The sequence below is a fragment of the Aquarana catesbeiana genome, linkage group LG05 (genome assembly GCF_042186555.1).
Source record: "Aquarana catesbeiana isolate 2022-GZ linkage group LG05, ASM4218655v1, whole genome shotgun sequence".
Lineage (NCBI taxonomy): Eukaryota > Metazoa > Chordata > Amphibia > Anura > Ranidae > Aquarana > Aquarana catesbeiana.
The window spans coordinates 410592705-410613864 of record NC_133328.1 but is presented as its reverse complement, the minus strand read 5'-3'; the positions used below and the strand labels follow the sequence as shown (position 1 = coordinate 410613864).

At 39.0% G+C, this 21160-nt stretch overlaps 1 protein-coding gene across 4 annotated transcripts in view; it reads left to right on the top strand.

Annotated features, from left to right (window-relative positions):
* RIPOR2 (RHO family interacting cell polarization regulator 2) overlaps positions 1-21160 on the top strand; it is a 233411-nt gene that overhangs the window by 131894 nt on the left and 80357 nt on the right. For 3 of the 4 annotated variants that reach the window (XM_073631170.1, XM_073631167.1, XM_073631168.1), the window contains exons 10-14: positions 2443-2568; positions 2659-2807; positions 6295-6424; positions 8327-8473; positions 11190-11879. In XM_073631170.1, coding sequence (XP_073487271.1) covers positions 2443-2568; positions 2659-2807; positions 6295-6424; positions 8327-8473; positions 11190-11879 — 1242 coding nt within the window. The remainder of the gene's footprint in view (positions 1-2442; positions 2569-2658; positions 2808-6294; positions 6425-8326; positions 8474-11189; positions 11880-21160) is intronic. The other variant, XM_073631169.1, reaches the window with a different exon arrangement.

The following is a 21160-nucleotide window of genomic DNA, read 5'->3' as shown; positions in this document are numbered from 1 at the left end:
TATATATATATATATATATATATATATATATATATATATATATACAGTATATATATATATAATGTTTTATTTAAATTTATAAAATAAATAAATATTTTTTTATATTGTCTTTTTTTTGTTTATAAGGCAAAAAATTAAAAAAACGCAGAGGTAATTAAATACCATCAAAAGAAATTTCTATTTTTGGGGAAAAAAGGCCATACGTTTAATACATGTACAGTGTTGCATGACCGGGCAATTTTCAGTTAAAGCAATGCAGTGCTGTATAGCAAAAAATGGCCTGGTCATGAAGGGGGTAAATCTTCTGGAGGTCAAGTGGATATACGTAATAATGCACAGCCGACACGCACTGTCGCAATATATGTACAGAGCACAGTCGGCAAGTGGGTATATATTAAAAGTTTTGTTCTGTATTATTTGTACCTGGAACCTGGTTGTTTTCTGATGTTTCTGTGAAAAGAGAAAACTGACCATAGATAAAATAGTTGGCCAGGAGGGTCTACTATAGTCTTCCTGTACCTATAGATATAAAAACCATCCCCCAATGCATCCAAATCCCACAAGGACAATCCCGCCATCTTGTAATGTTTATAGCTACCTTGAAAATCTGAATAAGCAAGCCCATGGAAGGTCTCTTCATTCTCCTTATACTGTACATACCTTTCATGTTCTGGACACGAAGCATTTCCTGCTTATCTTTGCTCAGTAGGTGTATAAGTGGTCAACAATTGTTAAGCTGTCAGGTGTTACAGGTCCACATTGCCAGACTTCTAGGGTTCTCGTCTATCCTAGAAATAAAGAGACCACAGGTATTTGTATTGTTCAAGAGCCACTTGACTTTGTTTTTTTTTTTGTGGCTTTAGTCCAAAAAGATGCTCTAGTTGCTTTTCCCTCTAGTCTCCAGTAGAGAGAGACACATGCCTTATAATTGTAAACTGAAGTCTACAAACACTTGATAAGAAACACTGTTTAACCAATTTAGCTCCAGGCCTTTTTCTTATGCTTTTGTTTACAAAAAATTAGTTAGAACCCCCAAACATGTATTTTTTTTTTTTAAAAGAAGAGGCCCTAAAGAATAAAATGGTGGGTTTGCAATTTTTTTAAGTCGCAAAGTATTTGCACAGTGGTTTTTCAAATGCAATTTGTTTGGAAAACATAGACTTTTTTAATGCAAAAAAACACACTACATACTAAGATATAAAAAGCGATGTGCGGAGTAAATAGACACCAAACATGTTGGGTTTTAAAATTGCGCATGCACGGTGACAAACTACGTCAATTTTAATATCCATAGGCGACACTTTAAAAGCCTTTACAGGCTACCTTTAGATTTACAGAGGAAGCCTGGTGCTAAAATTACGGCCCATGATCTGACGTTCGCAGTGATACCTCAAATGTGTGGAACGATCGCTGTCTGTGTGCATGCGGCAGCGACTCATGCGAGCGCAGGGTGACAGGGACACTTTAAAAACTTTTTTTTTTTTGGTATTTATTTTTATTTTTACACTGTCGCTTTAATATTTTTTTGCTGTCACAAGGAAGGTAAACATCCACAGGTACTCTTTATGGCGAGATATGGGGTCTATAAGATCCCAATCCCCCTCTGCCCTTAAAAGCATTTGATCATACCAGGATTGGTCTGTTCGAATGCATTTAACTTTTAAAAATGGCACAGCTGGGTAAACCGGAAGTTATGTCAGGTCATCTCATCCGGGGTTACCACCGAGACCCAAACAAAGCGGTTCCAGTCTTTCTTTGGCTTGCACCGGCTGGTTGGTCAGGATCCCCAGTGAGACAGGAGATCCTGGTAAAGCTGCAGAAGGTGGGGGGGTTCCCCCTCCTGCTGCTTGTTAAAAAAAAGTATTCAAGCAGCTAGTTAGCTGCTAGAATTGCTTTTATAAGAGAGACGATCACTGACTGTAAAACAAATTGCAGCTGCAGGCATCATCCCGGTACGACCACTTGAAGTCTAGTGACGTACGGGTACATCGCTGGTTGTCAAGTGGTACTCTTGCTTGTTATTTAACTTTTAGTTTGTGCTGATAATTGTTAGTACTGTTATATATGAATATGAAGACGCATTTGCTCATAATTTGCAATGAAAGGCTCCAAATTCTGTATAACCATTGTTTTGTACTGGTTATGTTACATGAAATAGGTGTTTAAAAGAATATTTTGGGCATTTCAGTGATGTGAGAAACGTATACCTGTGCAAATAAAATAGGAGCGCTGATGCGATAATGCTGAGCATGCTCTTCCGTGGAACAAACACATGAAATCTCATCTGTTTTCCAAATATTCCAAAGTGGTTTTTAGCCGGCGACATTTTTTCCTATAAATTCAAACTTTAGCTCTTTGTATTGCATTTCTTTCATTCTTTTTCAGAGAAGTCTTTCTGTCTACAGTTAACAAAATAATTCTAAAAACCCCTCTTGTTTTCAGATATTCATGAGATATGGGCGTCAGAGATGGAAACTAAAAGGCAAAATTGAGGTTAATGGCAAACAGAGCTGGGACGGAGAGGAAATGTTTTTTCTTCCGCTGATTAACAGTTTAATATCAATAAAGGTATCAGTCTGTCAGTTGGTGCACCATCTTGCAAATTTGTGCGTTTTTTTTATAGCGGAACTGTTTTTATAAATGTATTTTTTTCCTTAGGTGACAGAGCTTAAAGGAATAGCCACTCATATCCTGGTGGGAAGTGTTACCTGTGAAACGAAGGATTTATTTGCTGCACGTCCTCAAGCTGTTGCTGTTGACATAAATGACCTTGGCACAATAAAGCTTAACCTTGAAGTGACTTGGTGGTAAGCAACACTGACCCAGGCACCAGGTTGTCATTTATTCCTAGTTGTGCTTGGTTACCCCAGGCAGAAAACAATTCGCCTATGAGCAGTCTAAAAGTGATTAGTTAAGGGCATGGCTTCCTTGACCCCCGTAATGTCATATTCTTAAGACCAGTGTTAAAATCTTCCCAGCCTGGTGCAACAATTATCCATATATTTGTATGGCAAAGTAATTTTGACTTGTGGGTTAAAGTAGAACTATATGCAAAACCTTTTTTTTTTTTTTTCATCTTGGGATAGAGTAAGGGAGGGTTATAACCCCTGTCAGATCTTTTTTTCGCCATCTGTGTCCCGTTGCAGGGATTTCCCTTCACTTCATGTCCCACAGCCAAACAGGAAGTGATAGGAAAACTCTGCATATTAAGGGAATTCCTCTGGGGACCCCCAAGTCACCAGAACTAGTGTCCCCATTGGAAAATGTCCCCTCTATTACTTTTCTGGGAACAACCCAAAATGTGGGATTTTTTTTTCACTTTCAATGATAATGGTAAACAGGACAAATAGAGAGGGTGAATCTCCCTAATGGGGGGGCACAGACAGCAATAAAAACTGACAGGTGTTCTAATCCCTCTTCACTATTCAAAACTAAAAGAAAAGGTTTTGCCTTTAGTTATACTTTAAAAATGATGATGCAGAGGTGTTCTTTAAACGGAAATGATGATGGGGCTACATACTTAGGTCAGGCATGCTATATGAATAAAGCATTTCCTTCTGTACTGTGTACTTGTCTTTTATGCAAAGCACTAAGACCCCTTTCACGCTGAAGGTGCTTTTTAGGCATTTTAGCGCTAAAAAAGCGCCTCTCAAGCCTCCCCAGTGTGAAAACCCGAGTGCTTTCACATTGGGGCGGTGCGCTTGCAGGACAAAAAAAAAAGTCCTGCAAGCAGCATCTATGGGGCGGTGCGGGAGCAGTGTATATACCGCTCCTAAGCCACCCCTGCCGTTGAAATCAATGGGCAGCACTGCCAAAAAGTGCTTTGGCAGCGGTGCTTTGTGGGTGGTTTTAACCCTTTCCTCGGCCGCTAGCGGGGCTAAAAGCACCCCGCTAGTGGCTGAAAAGCACAGCTATAACAGCGGTAATGCGCCGCTAAAACTAGCGGCGCTTTACTGCTAACGTGGCCCGCACCCCAGGGCTCTAAGTGTGATTTCTCTCTGTTGCCTTGTGCCTCTGTTATCTGCATGAGTCCCTTCTGATAGCTTTTCCTGACTCCAAGAGATAATTGATGACGGGGGGAAGAGAGCTTCAGCACACAGACTGTAATTGACAGCCACAGCTGTGCATGTTCCTCCTGTACTGTAAAGAGGGGATGTGTCCCTTCCCTCCAATTAGGGCTCAAAGCTCTCCGCACTGAGCTCTGCAGTATGAGACTTCACATCCCTACCCCCTGCTTGTCAGAGCTGAGAGATGCTGTGTAAAATGTACCAACTGAAATCAGGCGCTAGGGTGAAAGGCATAAGTTGTAGCCAAAAACAGGAAGCATAGTAAAGACTGCTTCAAGAACACTCATCTAAACTGGATGAGAAAAACATTGTACATCACCAAAAAGGAGCACATTCAATACTAGCTGTTCCACTGGTAAACTGACAGGCTCATTGCAGCTTTGACTCAATAGGTAGTTAGCACTGAGACCGTGGTAAGATCAAACAAAGTAACAGGTACAATAATTATAGATGGGTCCCATATAAAGTCTATTGTAATGAGGCTTCAATGAACTTCATCAAGTTGCCATAGTAATGTAAAATGTGTGTTTTGGAAGGCTGTGGAGAAGAGAGCTGCAGATAAACAGGTACAACTTATGTAGGAAGATTTTTTTTCCCCATCTTTTTGTATTACCTGATTTCTAGTGACTTCACTGGACATATGTAGAGGGTTTTCAACCACTTAAAAGTAGAACATTTTTATTTCATTTTTGATAGAGAAGGAAGAGTTCTATCCCTGTCAGATTTTTTCTTTTTCTTGCCATTTGTTTCCTATTGTTAAGATTTCCCCTCACTTCCTGTCTCCTAGCCAAAACAGGAAGTGAGGGAATCCCGAGGTTTCACCAGAACTAGTGTCCCCATTAAAAGATGTCACCTCCATTACTGTTCTGGTGTCAAACCAAAATTTGTGATTTTCTTTCACGCTTGATAGCTGTGAACAAGACAAATACAGGGGGAAAAACGCAACGAGAGTTCTAATCGCTCTCCACATTAACCCCTTTGCGCTGGCTCCTGTCGGCCCTTTAAGGGCTTTAGAATGCTGTGGGGTGGGGGCTTATGGCCATGTGACCACCATGATTTGCTATCACAGCAGTCACGTAATCGGGAAAACTTGCTGCTTGCAATCGGGAGGTTTCCATTAGCCGCAGGTCACTGTGTTGGGAGCGCGCACGCATACACTCTCGACACTATTGGCACATTTGCAAACAAATATGCAGCTGCTCGGTGCCAAGGCCTGGCCGAAGAGAGGCCGCATATTTGTGTGCACTCGGCGACCACAGGTTCATATAAACCATTAGGGTGAGATGTTTGCAGGAAAACAGGTGTTGCTTTTTTTGTTAGAAATGTCCTGGAAAACTAGGAGCCTACATTGGGCTTTTTATACATACCGGCAGGTAAATTGAGCCATGGGGGAGTGACAGGAAGCTTGGTATATTCAGCTGTGGGGGCCAGCTTCTAAAGTTAACCTGTCGATTTGGGTGCCTTGGAGTGAAAGGTTCAGCAAAGAATCTGCAAGTATATTTAAAAATCTACCACAAAAAATACTGAAGAAATTGAGTGTTGATGAGCTGTTACCAAAGTTTAAACTAATTTTAAAATAACTTTTCTTCTGAGCTCCTCTATTGAGGAACTGCTTCTGTATTTAGGATCCTACCACATTGCAAGACCCAATTTGTTTTCTTTGTTTTATATCAAAGTCCTGACACAGTGCTTCAAAGTTCTCCCAGTGAACATTGGAATTTTATGGTCCCTCAGTGATCATAAGCTGTACAGGTCCCCAGACAGTAAAGTAGCCCTACTCTTTTATATTCTTTGCACCATGCTTTATGGTTAAGGTGGGGTTTTCTCTTTGGTGTTAAGTGGTTTGGTTTCTCCAACCATAAGACTGCACACCTGTTTCAAAAAGTTTACACTTTGTCCCTTTTGTCTATGGGAAATAGTTTGGGTAGTTCTATGGAACTTATAAGTAGCCTGTATCAAATTAGCGAGAGTGAGTAATTCAGTTCTATTAAAGTGCTCTGAAATGCAATTAATGACATCCCAAAAAATGTATTTGAGCCACTGCTCTAGTTTGATCAGAAACTACAAAAAATGTTTGAAGATTTTGCCAATTAGGAGGTTCTACTAGTTCCTAAATATAGGAGTTCATTTTGCATTCTATCAATGTGTTTGATTGGTAATGCTAGTTAAATAATATAAGAATACATAGAAATGCTAAAACCTTTTCTTTTTTTTATTTGCCTTCCAGCCCATTCGATACAGAAGACCTGACACCTTCTACAGGCAATGTAAACAAAGCATCTGCTGTTCAGCGGAGAGTCTCCATATACAGCCAAGGCACACCAGAGACCCCTACATTTAAAGACCATTCCTTCTTTGTAAGTTACTCCATTATCAAAAACTCTATAGAGTTCTTGTTTGTATCTATGAAAGTTCAGTTCTGTTTACTTCTCTAAAATGCCAGTCCAAAGCTGGCCAATGTGTGTGGAAATTTGTTAAAGATCAAATTTAGAATTAAGTTTTTTCTTTCTATGAAATGACAATAGTGTTTGTACATTATCAATCTGATCTTCCAATAAACAGTTTTAAACATGTCAGTTTATTGCCCAGACTTTACAATTGACAAAGTTCTGATTGTATGTTGAACTTAATGGTGATAAATTGCTTAGTTTCTGACGATTATATGTGGTCACATGTGCTTACCCGGTGGTTGAAGTTAATTGAGAAATTGCCATGTTTAGACATCCTAATGCTGGTCTATGGTAATTTTCAGGAAATTTCAACCAGCTGTTGGAAATAGGTTGCCCTAATCATTTTGGTCATTTGTGTGAGTGTTTTACATTGCCTGAATACTACCACATATATAGCCAGCATCCATGTACTGCCCCACTGTAGCAGCTACAATGAGATGTTGATAAAAACTTTTACCTTGTACTGCAGAAAATGTATTCTATTAAAATGGACCTTGCAGAAAAATTGGGTCCAGGTTCCTTCTCCATGTAAATATAATTTCATGATAATACATAAATGTACCTGTAAGGAAGAAGTTAGATTACACTATATGCTTCCTTTACCCCAACTTCTGACCACAGCACCTAGGATGATGGTATGCTCCCTCTAGTGAGATTCTTTGGAATACAGCACAGTCCGACTCTCACAAAAGGAGTAGCAGTGGACTAGTGTTTTTTTTTTTTTTTTTTTTACACGATTTGGACTGCTCTGCGTTCCCTAGGATCTCATGAAAGGATAGTGATGTCATATTCTTTAATGCAGCAGATGGGGGTAAGGTAAGTATATAATCTTTTCTCTTTACAGTTATGAGAAGTAGTACAGAGGACCTAATAACCAGACCTCATATTTTACTCCAAGGTCTACTAATGTTTTATTGTATCTATTGGGCTGACCTTCTTTGCTATAGTGTTTCTTTTTAAGCTAGAGACCAAATAAAAGCTTGACTCTAACCCCAAATAAAGTTTTACTAAAGAACTCAGAAAGCACGGGATGATCAAAACTTTCTGCTTCAAATTGCTAGGGCCAGTGCAAGACATTAAGCCAAATGGTTTGTTACCTTCTTTTTAGAAGTAGGCTAAACTGTTAGGACATCATTTATTCAGCGTTTGGATACTTGTTGGACTTATCCTTTAAAGCAGTGTTTCTCAACTCCAGTCCTCAAGGCGTCTCAACAGGTCATGTTTTCCGGCTTTTCATTATTTTGCACAAGTGATTTGATCAGTTTCATTGCCTTAGTAATTACCACAGCTGTTTCATCTGAGCAAAATCCTGAAAACATAAACTGTTGGGGTGCCTTGAGGACTGGAGTTGAGAAACACTGCTTTAAAATCATGAAAAAGCAGCACACCAATGAGGTCACCAATGATGACATTAATGACCATAGGGGATTAAGCCCACTGGGTGAAACATGTCAGAGTGGTTGTGCTGAGAGCAGGATAGGCTAAAGCTCGTTGGCTGATTAAAGTTTTGCCGATGAAGACATTGGTGTACTGCCATTCTTTTGGATTATAATGAATCATGTCAAGGAGTGATGGACTCTGTGCCAGCACTTGATTCCAGCATAGGAGGGGGGAGCACTTGGAGGGTTGGCGAGATTAACTTTTCTTTTGACTCTGCAAACTTTGAAATGGTGGTTCAGAAAAATATTTAGGATTTTTGCAACAGATGTTTAGCCTATTTTTTTTTTTTTTTTTTGAAAAGCTGTTCTAAAAACCAAATAGTTACATTGTTTGTTTACTAACGTTCCATTTGCTTTCAACCCACTGAAGAAATGGCTGAACCCACCACAAGACAGGCTGCGAGCGTCAATTATGGATGCGCTGCAGGAGACTTTCTTTGACAAGCTCCGACGCAGTCGCTCTTTTAGTGACCTGCCCTCTCTCAGGCTGAGGCCTAGATCAGGCAGAGAGCGCTATGTGAGTTACAATCAGGCGGATCTGTGTGTTCTTTGAGTTTTGGTTGACTTTCCATGCATGCATTTCATCTTTTATTCATCTTACTGGTAATGTCATGCTTCATGGATGCTATATTTTTTTTTCTTTACCGATAAAGCCAGAAATGTCATTGTTGGTATATCCTTGAGCAGATGAGGAAAATTCATTTAGTGTAGCTTCACTTATTAAAGTGTTTGAAATAACAATTGCTTCCCCATAGCAACTAAATAGATTTAAGATTGAAGTGAAGAATAACAATTGGAGCCTGAAGGCATTAATCTGATTGGCTTCCGTGAACCAATGTTGTGGGGTTTTTTTTTTGTTTTTTTTTTTCCATGAACCAAGGTTATTATTACAGACAATTGCAACTTCAGGCCTATGGCCCAGCAGGACTGTAGTTTTTAACACCCAAATAATCTTACTCTGCATATATAGCCTACCTTGGCTAAATGTTGTAAGCATGTACATGCTCTTATAGTATTTCTTATACCAAAAAGAATATGGTCACATTTTTCTTTTTGCCAATGGGGGTATCTAGGCACATGATGCTCAAATGACACATCTAACCAGTATAAGGATACTTAATTAGAAAAAAAGTTCTCAGTTGAATGATATTTGGAAAGGATAGTCATGTGGTAAAAATAAAGATTCCTATTTGAATTTAGATTTCTTCCAAAACAGCTGGTAATTCCTTTAAGAGCTGGTAATATCATTGATGATGTACGCTGATATTGCCAGCTATTGAAGCTACCAATCTGGAAGATTTTCAACCATTCTAAGTGTTTGAGAATTCAAAATTGGGCATTGATGTTGCACTTTTATTATATTTTTTTACTTTCAGACTCCATCTAGGGCAACCTTTGGGTTCCCTGGCTTTTGAGAGCTTGCTAACCTGGAGCCAGTGGGCTTGACAAATCCAATTTAGCTTCAGCACTATGAAGCTCAAATAGCGAACGATTCATGACCTTATTCCTGCACTTTTTAAACCATTTTTCTTTCTATCTGATTTTTAGATAGGGATATTCATCCTTTCCTTTTTGTCCTGGGGACCAATGTCTCTGGGAAAGAAAGTGATAAGAAATTCAACATTTTTGAGTGGTTCCAGAAACAGGAAGTGAGAATAAATCTTACAATGGAGAAAACTGTTCTAGTGACAGTGGTCTGAGGGGAATTGTCATTTGATTTTAAGAGATCTCCTCTTATGTGCTGTGTCTCTGAGACAGAAATCTTTTGAGGTAATAAGAGATCTTTTTAGGTGTTCGTTTAGGTATTAGTGGGTTAATTTTAGATGTTTAATGCAAAGTTTTTTTAATGTTAGGATAGGGGTTGGGTGACAGGTTAAGTTAGCCTAGTACACACAGGCCGAATGTCGGGCAGCAGTGGCTGGTTTAATAGAAACCGTCCGACATTCGGCCTGTGTGTACAGCAGCCGGTCGGACAGGGTCATGACCGAAAAAAGTCTGCCGATCGGCACTTTCAGCCTAAGGCTGAGAGCGCTGGCCAGAGAGTTCTGGCGGGGGGCTGCCCCCCCCCCCCCCTGTCAAAACACAATAGAACAGCAGCGGAGATCTTGGACTAACATTGGATTGTTGGTACACGGGCTCCGACCTGAGCTGTCAGTTTTTTTTTCATTCAACCTGCTGAGTTGAATGAAAAAAAAAACTAGTAGCGTGTACAAGGCTTAAGATTAAAGTTAACCTGTGCACAGCCTATGCACAAGTATTTATCTATTCTAAATCAGCAGTAAAAGCTGCTAAAAAAAAAAAACAAAAAAACATAAGCCCTCATTCACCTCTATAGCTATAGAAATTTTGGAGGAACTCAAGTTCACAACAGAAGCTCTGAAATCTTTTTCCATATTACCTTCCATTCCACTAGAATCGTAGCAGCCTGCAATTTTGGGGATTTAATTACATCACAATACATGTACATGTAGCTAGAAATGTCAAGGTTAGCTTGTTTAAAGCTCTTTTATTTAATTTGATATCTATAGGCTGTGCACAGATGAACTTTAAGATTAGAATAAATGATATCAACAGGTGAAAATTGAGGGCATGCATGCTTACTGTTAAATGTACATTTTATTTTCTGTGTCAAATGTTCCATGTTTTAATGCACTGCATTGGGCTGCTGGCACCCTAAAGCACCTACATAACTTAAAGCAAGATAGTTGATGGATCACTGTCCTGTCTCACAATGTTCTGTTTGTCTAAAATCGAATTGTTGCAAAAGGTATTTAAATTCTGTCATGTTACTCTTTTCAAGTGTGATTTCTGCTATTTTGAATTTACCACAGTCAATAAGATTGACTGTTTTTTCTTTCATATTCCATTTCTATGTTCAAATTTGAATGTATTCTTTGAGAAATTTACTTTTTCCAGATTTTTTTGATCCCCTCTCATTTGGCTCAGTAGATAAATATGTAAAATGAATTAATAACATTTTTAAAATAAATTCTTCATTGAGGTGATTGATAATTTAAATTTTTGAGCAATAAAAATGTGTCTTTTATGGTTTGGAAACTTTCATTTCTGGAACTAGTAAAACATTTTGTTTACATAAATTTCATAGTAGTTCTGTTGCAATTTTATTGCTTTTTTTATGAAGAATAATTTCTTCTGTGTTATTTATGGCTGTGGTTATGCAGCAAAAACTATTGTGACCTGGTATATTTTAACTGTATATTCTTTGTTTCCAGTCGAATTTGCAGGATGACGTCTTTGATAGTGGAGTAGAATCTATTGAAAAGAGGGCACTCTCTTTAAGCTTTGACGACTTGCCCAACGGCGATATTACTCCACCTAGATCCACTCCCTCTTCCTCGTTGGGTTACTCCAATCCAGAAATCACGGTAACCCCACCAGAACATAACCTCAGTGAACCATCATCAAAGGCACCTGTGAAAGACAGTTTGAGTGCCAGGTCTTCTGGAGACTCAAGCAGTCAATCTCAAGACTCTCAGTCCCATGCAGAGAATGTTACTGAAAGTGAGGAAACCTTAGCAGGAGATAAATTGGACTTCTCTGCTTGCCAAAGCCCTCCTCTCAAAGTAGACGATAGCATATTTATTAATTCAAATGTGTCTGTGTCAATTTTGCAAGATTCTGATGAGTCTTCTGAGCTTAAGCCTGTGGAATTGGACACTGAAGGCAATATTACTAAGCAGCTGGTAAAAAGGCTTACATCAACTGAAATACCTGCCGTCCCAGAGAGACTCCAGGCTGAATGCTCCACGTATTGTGAATCTGAAGCCAATAGATCCTTTTTGGATGGAAGTTTGGACGAATCTTTGCAGGGACTGCTCCTGACTCTTGAACCTTGTAAGGACCAGTGTGAGGTGTACCAAGAGCTGTACCAGGAAATTACACACCTAGAAGATGTTCTAAAAGTAAGTGAATGCAAAGCATCACTCTGTCTTTAAATTTTCTGTGGGCGTACATTGATATGGAAGAATGGCGGTGGATGGTGTATGAAAGTGTTGCCTGTGCATACTGCAATTAAGGCAACCAAACTTTGTTACATACAAAGCGTTTATACTATGCTGTGGACATTGTCATTGCTTTTAGCAATTTTTCTCTAGCTTCTGATTGCTTTTGAAAAATTGAATATAGTTTTAAATGTTAAAGCAAACCTAAAGTCTAAACAGAAACATTGTGCGGTCTAGTAAGTGGCATTGGAGGTTCCATTGTGAAGATAAATAATAAAAAAAAGCTTTCAGATCAGAACAGATTTAACTGTTTAGCTATATATCAAGAACTGAAATATCAGATATGAGGGGACTTAACCATTTAAGGGGAGAAGCCTAATGACATCAACCTTCTAAGATGCATCTGAAAGCATAGACAACTTGTGATAAGATGGGCTGGAAAACCAGTTCTTTTATATTTATTTTCACAGCGTAAGTTGTTTTTTTAATTTTTTTTATTAACAGTCTATTGAATTTTGCCACTCACATTAACAGAGCTTTGTTTCATTTTTAGTGTTTTATTTGGTTTTAGAGTCTCGAAGTGGCCTGTGTGTAGAAATACAAGATTAGACTATGAAGCTAGTGGAATAGCTGAGTTACTATGGCTAAGTACAAGAAGTCATTGTACCAACACCAAAATACCAAAAATAATTCTTACCACGTTTTGTTGTTTTTGATGAAACACATCATTTGGCACATTCACTAAATTTTCTTAGAGAAGAGTAGTTAGTTTGTATATAATTTGGAGTAATTTATTTGCGATTTCACGTGTGCCTTTTTCTAAATGTGCAAAATTAAACACTTTATAATTCCCTGTCCAATGTCACAAGGCATGATTTTCTTGTCAAAGTGTTATATGTACAACATGGCCTACGCGTTTATTTAATGTGACAATTTGTGTTTATTTCATCAGGTTGATGTTTTATATGTTTCACTTTAATAAAAAATGTTTTTAATGCATGTCCCCTTTCTTGTTTCAATCATTTTTACATCTATCTGCATGCCTATTTTACTTTGTGTTTTATGGGGTTCTTAATTGGTAGCTGCATTAACCTATGCTCTTATAAAAATTTACTAATTTTCACAACATATGTTTCTAATGACATTTGTTATTAAAGTACTGAATCGCTAACAAAGCTCTTTTGGATATTAACATAAACCTGTGTTTTGTCCATACTAGGCAGAGCAACAAGTTTGGTCAATTGCTGCTGCCTATACTCATCTGCTCTTTACTTCCACACCACTCTGTTCACCTGTGAGAGAGAAGTGAAAGAGCATTGTGTAAACTCCACATGGAACGAAACGTACTCAGGACTCTAATCCTGCCCCACGTGTTAACACTTTGTCCAAGCCATCGTTAACTCGGGAACATAGTGCTACATCGTGAATGGAAGGGGCAATGGTCCATGTTCACCCTAAACCTAGAAGCACTGGTGTACTAGTTTGCTCCAGCAGGTGAATGGAAGATGGGTATAGGCAGCACAGCAGTGTGCAAATGCAACCAATTAGCAATCCTCTATCTAACTTCTCTAAACTTATTACAAAATAGTATTTGGTTGCTATGGGTTACTGCATGCTGTTTCTGCTTTGTACTGCTTTAATTGAGCCTTGTTTTTCCCTTTTTGTTTTTTTCTGTATTATTAGTTGGAACTTTTGCTACCTATTGCCTACATATAACATGGCGGGTGTTCTGCCACTAAAAGAACTGTTCGTTTACAGAAAATTATCATTTATAAAAGCGAGATGCTGTACACAATAAAGACACTTTAGCAAATTGGGTGGTAATAAAGTGATCAGTGCTGGGTTGTAACCCATAGCAACCAATCAAAATTGTGTTACACTGACACTTAAAACTTGATAAGATTAGTTTTCTCCTCCGTGACAGCAGGTTACTGCATATGATTGCTCTTGGCACAGTGTTAGCGAGTTTGTCCAGGATCAGCAAATGCATCTGCAGTGGAACAGCTTAAGATTTTCATCATCCCTTCTGAAACCTTATTACCCTATATCCATATTCATTTTAGTGGGATTTTTTTATAGGAAACCAATAGCTGCAATAACTCTCCTTTTGGAAAATGCTAATTGCCTTACTTTCATTTTGATCCATTGGCTTCAATATTTTGAGGCATTAGACCAGACAAAGTAAATAAATGCGGAGTTCTGATTTTACTCTGACTGTAATATGCATGCTTGTTTGGGGTCAGCAACTCAAAATTTACTGAAGCCAGTGACTACTGAGCAACTGGTATATTTAGGCAATGGCATCACCTTTATTTCTCTCAGTACACGTTTTAACCTCTTCATGCATTCTTTTTTGTGGTGCACTGCATTGCAGCATAGGTGTGCTGTGACGGTGAGTTGGGGTGCCATTCGAAAGGAATGGCACCATGGTGCACCAATGAATGTAGCATGCGCACCTGTGCATTGTGGTAGCAGCCACATTCACCACACGTTACCATATTGTGCGTGATGTGAATGGGCCCTTATCCTCACCTTTGCTCTGTGGACACCCCTAAAAATAGTGCAGACAGTCAGCAGTGAAAACTTTTCAGAGGTTAATCCCTTCTTTACTATATACAAAACTAAAAGTAATTATGGCTTCATGTACTTTCATTTTTTGTTTTTTTTTTCTTCACTGTCTGGCTTTGCCCCAAGCCTCACAGCCTTTGCTCCACTATGTATTTGATGTTTAAAGATAAAATACAATGGCACATCTGCGTTGAATTTCATTTGCAGCTATACAGGCTTCAGCAACCTTTCTTGAATTGATTGTAAACCTTTATTTTTTTTTATGTACAATATAGAGATTTATATTTACATGCTCTGTGCAATGTTATTGCAAAGATTGGCCCCTTACCTCCTCTTCTGGGGTCCCCTGCCTTACTCTTATGTGTGTGACCCCATAGCAAGCTACTTGTGGGGGCACATATGTGGGCACACTTCTGAGCCAGGCTGTGTGTGCCCATAGACGCACACAGCGTTGCCCGGCCATGCACCCCCACCAGTGGCGTCGCTAGGGGGGTGCGGTCCGCACCCAGGTGACACCCGCTAGAGGGGTGACACCATCCAACTCTCCCTGTCATGCTTTTTTTTAAGGGATGTTTACATACTTATAATATAAATTTATAAATTATATTAACTTATAAATTACTTACACCAGTAATAGGAATAAAAGAACCGTGCAAAAATAAAAAGTAAGAACCGAATGCATACTTGAGCAGCGCCTGCATATGAAAACGGTGTTCAAACCACACATGTGAGGTATCATGTGTCGTTAGAGCGAGAGCAATAATTCTAGCCCTCTACCTCCTCTGTAGCTCAAAACATGCAACCTGTAGAATTTTTTAAATCTCGCCTATGGGCGTAACATTATCTTTCACAATATAAAAAAAATTGGGCTAACTTTACTGTTGTCTTATTTTTTATTCAAAAAAGTGTATTTTTTCTAAAAAAAAAGTGCGGGTGTAAGATCGCTGCGCAAATACGGTGTGACAAAAATTATTGCAACGACTGCCATTTTATTCTCTAGGGTGTTAGAACCCCCAAACATTATATAATATTATATATTTATAATATTTTTTTTTCTAAGTAATTTTCTAGCAAAAAAAAACAAAAACAAAAAAACAGTTTTTAACTTAAACACCAAATCTCAAAACAAGGCTCTGTCCTTAAGTGGGTAAAGTGAATCTTCACATACACATAGACAGGATCCTCTATCGGTAGTAAAATTATGCATATTGCTAAGCATAACTGGATTGCGGTCTCCAAAAGGGAGAAAAATAAACCAATAACAATCAGGGAAACAGTGAAAGGATCTGCATTGGCAACATTTGAGATTAACCGCAAACAATCAGGGTTAAGATCGTGACCATTCACTCCATGGCTTCCATGCCTTTTCAAATTTAGTATGCGAGTTGGTTCTAAGGGACAGAGAGCGTTTCATATAAACAGTTGAGGTTAACTGTAGCAATCAGTTCAGATATGTTATGATATATGATATATTTCAGATAAAGGTCCTTCCGCCATAACCTGATAATTAAAGATTTTGCCACTCTTAGTACGTGGGAGACTACAGTACGGTAATGGGAGGGGAACTTCTCAACACCTATGTTAAGCAACAGTAATGCAGGATTTGGGGGGGGGGGGGGTAGAATTCCTGTTGGCTTAGAGATCAATTGGAATGTTTGAATCCAGAAGCTTGTAAAACTCTTACATTGCTATAAAATGCGTAGTAGGTAATAAATTATTTCAAATGGTACTATGAGTTGGCTACAAGCATACTAAGTTTGCTTTGAAGCTCTGTTTGTCTACTCCTATGATGATGCATTGAGTAGAAAAGTTTCTTTCAGAACAGCGATCGTAGTATTGTGTCACTTGTGAAAACGAAACCAGAATCCACCTGCTGGCTATATAGAAGATTATACTATATTTTTTTTGCAATGTTTACCAAAATAAAAAAAAATGTAGGGCTTGTATTTTTGTAACTTTGACCATACTAAATATTTTTTTTTTTTTACAAAAGCACTGTACATTCTTTTTACACATTAAATTAATAAAGAATGTTTTATTGAATAAGGCTTATATTGTATAATTTTCCATGCCATCTCCTCTGTCTAAATGTTTAGATTTAAATTAGCGTTCCATTTTTTTTTCAAGGGAATTATTAATTCTCTCAGTAGTTTCCTTGGACAATTTCCCCACATATTTCAACAAAAGTTAACAACAAAATGCAGCATTTTCACCAAAACATTTTTTTTCTTTTTGTATAGTGTGTGTAATGTTTACGACTTTTTATACTGCAGTTTGACACCGTAATTTTTCACCTCAGACTTGTATAAGTTGATGGACCATGTGGCTTTTACCAGTGACATGTCAGCAACTGTTAGGACTCATTTGCACCACACAGCATATAACGCTAAGCACATAATGTGTGTACATGTTGGTGTGCTATGTGAAAGTGCAATGTGATGATGGTATTTTTTTTTTGATTTTTTTTAATTGTAATTTTACATGCTGCATTGCAGTGTGTATTAGTGCATTGGGATGCATTTTGAAAAAATGCTACATTTTCTATTTTTTTTTTCAGCATGCAGCTGAACTTAAAGGTTTGTTCTTGCATTTGGACTGCATTTGGGCATATTGGGCATATTGGGAATATTGGGCACATTGGAGATGTTTGCAAGCTCCATCAAATCGGACAAGACAGAAAGCTGCAGAGAGGAAGACTGATTATAAAGGTCAAGTAGGGAAACCTGTCAGAAATAGATGATAAAACACCTAAATAACGGGAAAAAAATATATATATTTTTGGGTAAAATTGTGTAAACTGATGTTTTTATGCTGGGTCCCTTATTTAAAATCTTGTCAAAGCACATTGCACTTTAAGCTGTGGAGAATGCAGTGGCTTTTTCAGCTCTGCCCAACTCCTTCACACTCCTCTTGGCACAGATAGACTATGAATACTATCAGGGGAAGGACCTCTACTTTTGGGTCCCATTTAATAATTAAAGGCTAGAACACTGAAGAATGTCTCCACATAATTTAAAAACTATGTTCTGATACTGCTTTATACTTTAAATATGTATTAAATCACACTTTGATTTAAGTCTCTGATCTGGACCAAACGTGCAGATCAGAAGTCAGAGCAAAGCCAGAACTCCTAATCTGCATACTTGTTCCATACATGACTTAGAAAATATTGAAGCCATTAAACCCTCACGCAGCCTAAGAACTAGCATTTAATTCGCCTAAATTTTACAAGAGGGAACATATAATACTTTTTGGGGTTTTTTTTTGTTTTGTGCTTTGACCTCCATCTAGGGCAGTCATTTTGTCAATACCATGGCTACATCTCCTCAGCCAAAGAAACTTGGCAGCCTGAATTTGCAGACACAGGACATCTCTGCCAAAACCAGCTCCTTCCTTTTGGCAGAGGCCTTATGATATCAGTGACTGGCTGCCAAAGAGATCAGCTTAGTATTTCACTACTAAATGTAATACTGCAAGATGGCAGAGAAAGCTTTTGAGTGGCACATTGACTATAGGTTTGCTTTAATTAACACTGATCTATACAGTACTGTGCAAAAGTTTGAGGCAGGTGTGAAGCTATGCTGTAGCGTAAGAAGGCTTTCAAAAATATATTTTTTAATTGTTTATCAATTTGCAAAATGTGAAGTGAGCGAACAGAAGAAAAATCTAACTCAAATTAATATTTGGTGTGACTACCCTTTGGCTTCAAACCAGCATCCATTCCTACACTTGCACACTTTGTACACTTGCACAAAGTCTGGGATATTGGAAGATTAGAGTCAGGTGTGTGATTAACCAATTATACCAAGCAGGTACTAATGATCATCAATTTCATATGTAGGTTGAAACAATCATTAACTGAAACAGACACAGCTGTGTAGGAGGCTTAAGACTGGGGGAGGAACAGCCAAACTCTGCTACTAAGGTGAGGTTGTGGAAAACCGTTTTATTTTACAGGTCATACACCATGGCATGACTGAGCACAGCAACAAGACACAATGTAGTTCTACTGCATTAGCAGGGTCTCTCCTAGGCAAAGATTTCATAGCAGACTGAGGTTTCAAGATGTGCTGTTCATGCTGTTTTGAAAAAGTGCAAAGGAACAGGCAATGTTGATGACCGTAGATGCAGTATTTGGCCAAGGAAACTTAATGCATACCTCTGATGTGGAAACGCACACAAGCCATACTGCCGACGTGTGTATGTATGTATGTATACAGTATGTGTGTGTGTGTGTGTGTGTATATATATATATATATATATATATATATATATATATATATATATATATATATATATATATATGTATATATGTGTGTGTGTGTATGTATGTGTATATACACACACTGCTGTGTAAAAGGTTTTAGGCAGGTGTAAAAAATGCTGTAAATTTAGAATGCTGTCAGAAATTGAAGTGTTACGAGTTTATACTGATCACTTAACAATATGTAAAGTAAATGAACAGAATAGAAATCCAAATACAATCAATATTTGGTGTGTCCAAACTTTGCCTTAAAGCGGTGTTCCCATTATAAAAAAAAAAAATTAAAAGTCAGCAGGTACAAATACTGCAGCTGCTGACTTTTAATAATCGGACACTTGCCTGTCCCAGGGTCCAGCGATGTGGGTGATCGAAGCCCCGCTTGTCTCCCCCTCCATTCGGCGGTGCCATCATTGTAACTGTGGATGCCCGGCTGTGGCTTCACAGCCGGGCACCCACTGCACATGCGCGAGCGGCACCGCGATTGGCCGCGCAATCATCTGGGACCTGTCACGTGTCCCAGATGATTGATAAGAAGGAGGGAGCAGAGCTGAGCCCTTCCTGCGCCGAGGGGAAGTGATGTCAAGAGCCCAGGCACTGAAGGAGGCAGACTACGATGGGCCTCCTAGCAACAGCCATTTAGAGCTGAGTAAGAAAAAAAAATTTTTTTTTATTTTTTTTAGGCACATCCATGAATTTTTTTTTTTTGGGTGGAACACCACTTTAAAAACAGCATCAGTTGTTCTAGGTACTTCTGCACACCGTTTTTGAAAGAACTTGGCAGATGGGTTGTTCCAAACTTCTTGGAGAACTGACCACAGATCTTCTGTGAATGTAGGCTGCCTCAAATCCTTCTGTCTATTCATGTAATCCCCGACAGGCTCGATGTTGAGTTCTTAATGACATTGTATGTCTGGGGCCGTTGTCCTGCTGCAGAATGAATTTGGGGCCAATCGCACACCTCCCTGATGGCATGATGGATAAATATCTGCCTGTATTTCTCAGCATTGAGGACACCAATGATCCTGACCATATCTCCAACTCAATTCACAGGAATGCAGCTCCAAGCTTGCATAAAACCTCCAGCATACTTCACTGTTGACTGCAGACACTCATTATTGTACCACTTTTCAGACCTTCAGCAAACAAACTGACTCTTGCTACAGCCAAATATTTTGACTCGTCAGAGCACCTGCTGCCATATTTCTGCACCCCAGTTCCTATGTTTTCATGCATAGCTGAGTCGCTTACCTTTTTTTCTACCTTCTGAGGTATGGCTTTTTGGCTACAATTCTTCCATCAAAACCACATCTGGCCAGACCTCTCTGGACAGCAGATCCATGTACCGGGTCTCTACCAGTTCTACGCTAATGGAATTGCTGGGCATCTTCCGATGTTGAAAGGAAGTAAGCATAATGTGTCCTCTCATCTTCTGCATTAAAGTGGTTGTAAACCCTATTCATGAAATTTGACCTAAGCACATATATCTGTAGTGTTTACTTATCTCTCTCCAAAGCTCTAAGTGCCGTGTCTTTCTGCTGCTCTCTTCCTTTTGTTAACAGCAGAGTCCCTTCTGAAAATTTCTCTGACACACAAGATAGCAGCTGAAAATTTATGTTGGGGAGGAAGCTTAGAGGTAGATAAGCAGAGAGCTTGTCTATTCAGACTACAGCTCTGCATGTTCCTTCATTTCTCTGCTTATGTGGAGTGGGGGTGTGCCCCTTTCCTCCAATCAGCTCTCACACAGTGTAAGCCCAGACTCCACATCCATTGCTGGAAGAGGAAGAAAGATTTCTAACACAATCTGCACTTTCTAAAGAGTGTAGAAAGGGAAAGGCAGCATATATACATGTAAAACATATGTAGGAGCATTTATTTCGTCTGTGTATCATCTGAGGCTATTCACTTCACTGGGTATAGGAGAGGGTTTACAACCACTTTAAGTTTCCTTGGCCGACCACTGAGGGGAGAGTTAAGCCTAGTACACACAGCCCGAATGTCAGGTGACATCAGCCGATTCAGTAAAAACTGGTCAACATTCTGCCCATGTGTATGGCAATTGGTCCAGCAAAAGACAGCTGTTTGGCCGGCTTCTGTCAGTCAAGCATGCTGGAAAACCAGCAGCTGACTGGCTTCCAATCAGACCGGAATGTTCTGGCGAGGGGGCCACCCCCTGTCAGAACACAATAGCTCAGCAGGGGAGATTGCTGCACTAACGTTGGATCGTTAGTACAGCGGCTCGGACCAAAGCCGTCAGTGGTGTGTACCAGGCTTTACTAAAACTGGTGCACACAGATCCTGGTGCAGCTGTGCATAGTAACAATCAGATTCTAACTTCAGTTTGTTCAATTAAAGCGGTGTTCCCCCTGGGGGAAATAAAAAAAAGTCAGCAGCTACAAATACTGTAGCTGCT